General features: G+C 42.0%; 1 protein-coding gene across 1 annotated transcript; it reads right to left on the bottom strand.

The window, feature by feature from the left end:
• Positions 1-1,458: 1,458 nt before the first annotated feature.
• On the bottom strand, positions 1,459-7,789 carry stpg4 (sperm-tail PG-rich repeat containing 4). Its single transcript, XM_013911367.1, has 7 exons — positions 7,737-7,789; positions 7,535-7,591; positions 6,886-7,140; positions 5,137-5,201; positions 4,810-4,855; positions 2,348-2,452; positions 1,459-1,488 (listed from the first exon to the last, which is right to left on the bottom strand). The coding sequence occupies exons 1-7, from the start codon at positions 7,764-7,766 to the stop codon at positions 1,459-1,461; spliced, it is 588 nt and encodes a 195-aa protein (XP_013766821.1). The 5' UTR covers positions 7,767-7,789.
• Positions 7,790-8,203: the final 414 nt, after the last annotated feature.

Genomic DNA, 8,203 nt, shown 5'->3' on the forward strand with positions numbered 1-8,203 from the left:
ACAGCGTGCTTACGGGAAAGTAACGGTAATCTAATTACCGTTTTTGCAATAGTAATCCCTTACTTTACTCGTTACTTGAAAAAAGTAATCAGATTACGCGTCACTGCCCATCTCTGGTTGTACTTAACACAACACTCAAATACTTAATAAAGTGGGCTTTAATCCCTGGATCTCATTAACAGAGTCTGGCTGGGACGAAGAGCTGAGTACACCTCAGTTCCCTCAACAACTCTACAATAAAGCAGTGCATGCATGCTCAGCAAAAGTCCTGTCTGGGTAAATAACAGTGTCCAGATTCCTAACAGTAACAGCTTGTTTGTTATACCTGTGCCTATCCCCTATTGCATGGTAATCTACAACAGCATTATGTTCACCTAGAGGCGATTCCTATCTGCGCCGCTCTCCGTGTCCCAAGCTTGTTTGTTTCGTTGAAAGAAAGAACGAGTATGTGGAGTAGGTAGCGATAAGAATAGCTGTTTTATTGTGTGCCACTGCCTTGGCCTCTAATACCGAATGTGTTATCTGAGGGTGCAGCATGCCACACTAAGCTATGTGCATGTGACGCATGGCTGAGCAGCATTCCTCCTCCTGAGTGCATCGCAGGGCAGAGATAGTAGGAAGGCAAAGGCAGCCTGACTGCCAACAGAGAGGGAAAGAGGAGCGAGAGAGGGAAGAGAGATGAAGGGAGGGCGCAATACCGGGAACATGTAGTTAAGTGGAATGAAGTACCCTTTGTTGCAGATAAGATCATTCTGCTTCCCTGGCCGGCGTCACTAAAGCAATTTGAGCACGACGAATGTAGCTGATTATGTTGTTGGCAGACCACAAAATCCCTCACTGACATGCAGATAAACGTTGCTCCAAGTAATAAAAGACCAAAGGTTTCCCCTCTTTCATGCAGCCATGATTTTACTTTTATCTTATATTTAAAACACTGGATTATGTGACTTCACTCTGTAAGTTGAAACAATGACTAAATGCAGGGATGCTTGTATCATGGAAAATTAAGACGGCTCCTTAACATCTTTGTGCAAACGACTTCCTGAAAGGATCGTAGGCCCCCGGTCCTGGAGTGTTCTGTGAAATACACAAGTAACTAATTACTTTTCAATTTATAATATATTGTCAGTTTGTAGCTTTCTAGTATGAATTCAAAGAATTCTAAATGCTGTAACCTTTGATTGCTAACAAACAGGAGACTGCAACCAAAGAAACAAACATAAAGTGTAAGCAATATGGGATCTAAGCTTCAACACATCTCAGTATTTAATATCCAAGTACTCCAAACACTACAGGAAGAAGGGAACGCCATTCATTCAGAAGATATCTCCTCAGTTGGTGTTTGGTGCAGAGCGGTTTCTATCACATCCATCTAAAAGTTACCCATGAGTGTTCAGCTGAAAGCCTAATCATACAATTCACACCATTAGCTTTCTTATAAGATCGTTCAGTGAGACTCTACGGCCCATGGACGGAGGCATTGTCTTCCTGAAAGAGAGCACTCCATCGGAATGGAAATGTTCACAGTATATAGATTATAAATTAGAACAACTTTGTATTGATCCGCAATACAAAAGGCATGTCTGTGAGAATCGTAATGTATGGATGTTACTACAGGTTGAACCCTAATGTATCTGTAATAATTTATAGACTACATCTACTCTGCTGAAACAATCTGATAGAAATAGTTGCTCTTTTATTCTATATTCTGCTCTATGCATACTGTTACAATGGTCCATACTTATATACAATAAATAAATATGGTCAATGTTTCAAATAATGAGAATACCTGTGAGCCAAAACTGTGCAATGCATTAAATTGTTGGCCATATTTCCTAAATGCAGCTGTTATTTTAGGCACTTTCCTTACTGAACCACTAACCAGTTGATCACTATTGACTAAATATCCTGCCATCTGTGCCTCAACCCTCTATTGAAGTCATTTAGGATTTTTCCTCCTGCAGTCTTATGCAAAATTAGAATCGTCTGCGCCTGCTAGACTCATTGTTTTGCTTTGCATCTGCTTTCTCTTTTAATCTGTCTCCAGTCCGTGTTATCCGTGCCCCATTAAATAAATTCAGTGTGTGTTTGATTTCTTTATCTGTTACATAATCTTGTGATGTTATATTTTATTTACAGCAGTTATCTAAATCCCGTTTAATAACTAATCCCTTTAAAATCAGATGAATTTCCATTAAAAGCATGTAAAAATATGAGCATCATTGAAACAAATTGAAAAAGCACCTAATAACATAAAAATGTTCTAATGCAGCTAATGTAAAATACGAAGTCTTAAATTAGTAATTACGGCATGTAGAAAAACACAAGAAATGTAAATAAGACTCACTGAGTGCACACCGTGTAGCCGCGGCAACGTGGATTTGAAACAGGAAGTGATGGCTTTAGCTGGTTTGGTCTGTGGGTTGTAGTGGCATGGAGCAGGGCCATCTTTCTGAAGGAAATAGCAGGAAAATATTGATGTGTCTAGCTCTGTGATTAACCTCCAGGCTGCTTACCCACCAAGCTTAGAGCAAAATTGTCGAAGACTAAATAGAAGATGAAGATGTAGCACCAAGATGGCCAAAATGCTCCAGAACAAGAAGCTTCACCAACTAAAGGTTGATATCAGCCATTTCTATCTTTTATATACAGTTCACAGGTTCATGGTGCACTACTATTGCACACCATGTCCTCTATCATTTTTAATTCCTTGGCTCTTTGATGTTTGCTCATGAAAACCTGTTGTTGTCCCAGTCTGATACTCAGTCATCTGAAGGATGTGCTAACCATGTACACCACTTCTATTTCGAGGTCTTACATTTAAGACATACAATATATCAATTCAGTCCTGACTTTTTAACCTTTGCCAGCAGATGTGTGGTACACAGATTAGCAGCGCGGTCACTGGTTCAAGCCCTGACTGGAGCCTCTCTGCGTGGCGTTTGGATGTCCTACCTGTACTTGTGTGGGTTTCCTCTTCTTCCCACATTCTAAAGACATGTTAGGTTAACTGGTGAGTGCATATGAGATAAAGTGCATGGAATAAAGCACAGTATGAACTTATGGCATTAGTCACACGTGGCTTGTAGTCTAAAGAGCTTTGAGTGGTCGCTACAACAAGACAAGCACTTATATAAATATCAGCGCATTTCATCACAGGTACATTCAAGACTAGTTTCTGTCAGAACTCGGTCAGTCCTTCTTCCTCTCTGTGCCTTTCACTTCTCCTTTCCCGTTACCCACTAACACACATACTGGTCATCACCAGCGGCGTGCCATGCAGAAATAGCATCACCCCTCCTCCGCTCTCCTCCCCAGACATAAGACTGTCGTCCTGTCCCTGAACACAGGACGGGCCTTTTATTTTCCATCCCTCCTTGATTCTGACAGAAGAAGACAGGATAGTGCTTTTTTCCCCTCTACCCTTCTCCTTGCAGCAGTGGCTACTACCATTACATGCCATTTGATTCCAGTTGCCAGCTCACTTGATCCTCGGTACCCCACCTGCCAGCACCTCGGCACGCCTGCCTCATGCTAACAGAGGTGCTAATGCAGGTGTATTTCATGGGAGTCATCCGGCAGCTGTGAAACTCTTGTGCATGTGTGTTTGGGCCAAAGCACTTGGCATACTTTCCTGCTGCGGTACAGTGTGTAAGAAAGGCTCTCCTGGGCGACGTAGGTACCTGGCATATTCTGCAAATGTCTGTGAAACTTTTAAACTTTGACGTATTTTTCCACCGGTGCCTTGATATTCATTAAAGTTTTAAACCTTTCTAAGATTAGGTGAAATCAAGAAAAGAAAGAAATATCTCTAAAAGATTTTCTTAAGGAAAGTTTTATAGAACTTTGCAGTTTTCAGTTGTGTAGTTGAAGGTATCACTACTTTATGGGAAAAGTACAAATGGAAAATAATAATAACTCCACCCACTGGGTAGATCTCAAATATATTCAGCCGATTAGAAAAGACATGAGATTTCTTCCTCTGGGGGTCCTAAATGAATGCCACTGCCAGCTGTACAGTAGGCCACATTAACAGATAACAATAGAGAACATCCACATCAGAATATGTGCAATTTTTAAATGAATTCAGGTGAGTTTACATCTCAAGGCTTAAATCTCAGGTAGTGCAGTCAAATCAAAAGAACAACATATAAATCTGAGACACAAAATTTCACCAGGAAGGAGAAATTAAGTCAAATCAAGCTAAATAACTAAATTAAATAAATATACTCCATGTAAGAAAGTCAGATTCGTGTTTTTCTGAGTTACAAGTGGAAAGAAATTTCAAATTCCTGCGCTGGGCCACACCGACTTCTTCATCACATACCATTAAGACTCCTCAGCTTTGATATTCTAATGTTTCCCACATGCAGCTGCTTAACCTTTGACAAAAAAATCTTGTCTCTGAGTTGCTTTGACACCAGCGATGGCAGAAAACTGCTCCCAGCTCTGTAGTAATAACACCCTCGGGATTTCTTAGCGCCTTTCCTTCTCTGTCAACACTCAGCAGCTGCCAGCGCAGCTCAAATATCCATCGGCTACCAGCACCGACGCTGCAATTTGAACCAAAGCTGACTGGTCAACCAGAGCAGTGCCATAACAGGCCTTCAAATGGGGGAAAACGATACAGTCAGAGCGCCCTGGAATCGGTTTTCTTCAACCCTTGCGGTTGTCATAACTGCCTTGTGCACATTAGGTCATAGCTTGTAATCAAAACCTATTGAAAGTGTATTGTAAGGAAACTTTTTGTGGACAATGGAAAGACTGAATGGTGTTAATAATTGGTCCTGGTGATCAGATCCTACTTACAGGCAGAAAGCTGATCCGCTGCACAGTCGAGCGAAACATCACATGCCTGCGAGAACAGGAGATAAGAGAAGGAAGGGGGCAAAAGAGCAAATAACAATAAGGAGAAAAAGTGAGAGAAGAAATGGATAAGGAAGTTTGTGATCGACGGCAGAGGAAAGGAGAGAGCAGCCTGGTGATTGCTCCTCCATCTTTGAGCTGCATGGAGGTGAGAGAGGGAACCAGAAAGCCGGATGAGGAGGAAGGATTTCGCGATCAAGGGATGATTCATGGCTTGTCTGCGCCGCTGTGATCTGAAAGTTAAAGAGTGGCTGTTTGTCGAGCGCTTACTTGCAGGGAATCTTCTCCACTGGTCTCGCTGTCACATTGTAGTCACATGGCGAAGTGTTTATGTGCTGGCAGAAGGAGAATAAGAAGATAAAGATGTTTTTTTTAATATATACACCAAAGTATCACCCCGAGTTTGTTTTTGTTTTTTGAGGGGGGCACCTATTGTGCTTTAAGTAAAGTATGGATGATAGCTGGTTACATCCAAACAGACTTCCACAACGGAGCAGTGAATAAATATTGCTGAAGTAAATTACACCCCTAGGCTAGTGAAAGCAGAAGTCTATCATTCAAAAGTTTCTGCTCATAATGACTTCAGTCTCTATGGGGAGGTTCCCAGGTTTGACTCCAGGGCCTGAAATCTATACCTGCTAAACTTTACTGTTAGTATATGTGGCTGTAAAATAAAAGATTTTTCTCTTTTTTATTGTTTTAACAAATAACCATTTACTCTTCCACGCATCAATAACCTTGACTTGCTGTATTTATTTTTAGTTGCATAAGAGCCAGATTAGTTTGATCCTATTTTCTTGTGCTGCGTGGCACGAAGTGAATTCAGCTATGTGAAGGAAAACGTTTCCACTGGACTATATGCAGTGCTATGGAAAGCTAAGTAAAGCCTTGCTGCTTCTATTGGATTGAATGGGGCTGGTAATGTGGTCTAATGTCTAATCAGATGCATTTGATTGATTGATCATTAAAAAACGCAAGCATTTCTAGTTTGCTCGTCTGGAGCATTCATGTGTGTGTTAACTGCAAATTCAGGGTCAGACCGTACAATGCGCAGAGAAACTGCAAAAAACAAAGGGTTGTCAAGCTAATATGTCTTGTTTTAAGTTTAAAAAAAATGCCAATGAAACAAGTAAAACTTCTCTAATTTTTCTCTAGTTTCAAAATTCACTGTTTGAAACAAGTTCCTTCGGCTCACTGAAATGTTGCCCTGTAGCTGATTGTGTCTTATTTTAAGTGTAATGAGATAATTTTGACTAGAAAATAAGACAAATATATTTGGTAAGATTTTGAGTTTTTGTAGTGTAGTGGACAGCGCTGTGTTTGGCAAATCCACACAGAACATATCAGCACAAACACCTGATACCAAGTGTCAAGGACAATGGTGGAGGGCTGGTTATTTGGGCTTGTTTTGCAGCCACGGGACCTGGGAACCTTGTACTCATTGAGTCAGCCATGATCTCCTCTGTAGAGTGTTCTGCAGTCAAATGTGAGGCCATCTGTCCAACAGCTCAACATTGGCCCAAACTGAGTCATGCAACAGGACAATGATCCTAAACACAGCAGCAAATCCGCATCAGGATGCGTTAAAATGTCTCAGAGTCTAAACTGAAATGCTGTGGCAGGACCTTTAGAAAGCTGTGTATAAACTAATGCCTGTAAGAAACTGATAGTCGTAAAGAAGCTCCCCACCTTGATTTGTTGACATCATACTGGGTTATTTAAGCTATCTCAGTGATTAAATGTTAAGTATAACTTCTTCACGCTAAAAGAAAGGGGAACAATTTAGAGGTGCACCTTGTTTTACCGGTTAGTAGGTAGTTACTGGAGCCACCTAATATTGAACTGGGCTGTACCTGACCCACGATGTAAACCTTTGTTGTGTTAACTCAAGTAAAGAAGCTTCATACTCAGCAGCAACTGGTTGATTACATATGGCTTCTGTCTCAAGTGAAAGCAAAACTAGAAAGCAAAAACTATGAAAACTTTCAAAAAGGATCAGTAAATGAGTCTCAGTGCTACCTTGTCTCTAATTCCAAGGGTGAAAATGTCGGGTCGGGGGCAGTTCTTGAAAGAGTAGGAAGCCTGGTGCATCAGGACTTCCTGGGTGGAGTCTGTATATTCATACGCTCCAGGCAGCAGCAGATCCCCCTTACGCACACCCAGGGTCTGAGTTTTTCTGCCCACACCTTTGAAACCATAAGTCTTTTTCACAGGGTTCAGATCAGCCTCCTCAACGAAGTCTCGGACGTGGTAGGTTCCCGGGATGGGTGTGTCCTGGAAGAGTGGGAGCATGGGGAATCTCTGACCCACGTTTCTTAATTTCATAACTATTTTACAACAGTTCAAAGTCTGACATTTTGGAACAATGCAAGAGCAATGCTGCAGTAAGTTCATGGATGGGTGACCTCATGAGAGACAGCTGTTGAATTCCACTGAAGATGCCAATTTCACTCAATTTCCAGCAACCAGAATGATCGAAATCATTGATTAGTTGAAGGTTAATATTAATGTCATTATTTTCTGATGCCTGTCGTTGTGATGTGTCGTTTTACTCATGCATGTAAGTGGCATGTGGGTTTTGGGCTGTGCTGAAGCACACACTTGGTTTCAGAGGGACTCTCTGAAACCAAGTGTGTGCTGTGAAACCAAACAGCAGTGCGACACCTACTCTCAGTGCTCCCAGCCACCAGCTCCCCCGGCCACACAGCTCCACCGTGTCATCACCCTGCAGATAGGGACGAGGCACAGGTCACACCAGACTGCTTCTGCTATGATGACATCGCTATGCCAACGATGTGTTGATTCGTCTCCCACCTTGTCCTCATGAAACCACACACAGAGTTATGAGGGTTTTAAAGATAAAGCCTCACCTTATCTGTCCTGTGACCACTCCGGGACATGTCACCGGCTTCAGAGGCGACTTTGTTTCATCGTCCTGCGCCGCGCTCGCTGTCGTTCACTGTCTGCTTAGTGGGAGATCCAGTGACACCTGACCACCATTAAAACAGGGATCGTTACTATAGCAGCAACTCCACTATCGATCAATTTTTCAACAAGCTGGCCTCGCAAGGGGAGCTAAATTTAGATTGGCTAGTTTGGCTGAGAGTAAGACACATCGGTGAGCCAGCACCGAGTTGCTGTAGGTGCTGCAGGTGGTTATGTGGTTGTCACTGTCTGCATCCCATCCATCCATCCATCATCTTTCATTGTCCAGTTTCCATAATCATAGGGATGGCAGTATTCAACATGTGATATATGGAGGAATACTGTGAATTTAATAAGAATACACAGAAAACAAAGCAAGACTGCATCTCTTCTTCATCACTGTCTGCAGGCA

Source organism: Pundamilia nyererei, unplaced genomic scaffold (genome assembly GCF_000239375.1).
Source record: "Pundamilia nyererei isolate P.nyererei 1_Seehausen unplaced genomic scaffold, PunNye1.0 scaffold00062, whole genome shotgun sequence".
In the NCBI taxonomy this organism is placed as follows: Eukaryota; Metazoa; Chordata; class Actinopteri; order Cichliformes; family Cichlidae; genus Pundamilia; species Pundamilia nyererei.

Coding starts and splice junctions, on each gene's coding strand:
- stpg4 (XM_013911367.1), bottom strand. CDS start 7,766: ATGTCCCGGAGTGGTCACAGGACAGATAAG. Junction 7,592..7,736: donor GTGGTCACAGGACAGATAAG/GTGAGGCTTTAT, acceptor CCCTATCTGCAG/GGTGATGACACGGTGGAGCT. Junction 4,856..5,136: donor GTGGAGAAGATTCCCTGCAA/GTAAGCGCTCGA, acceptor CTGTTCTCGCAG/GCATGTGATGTTTCGCTCGA.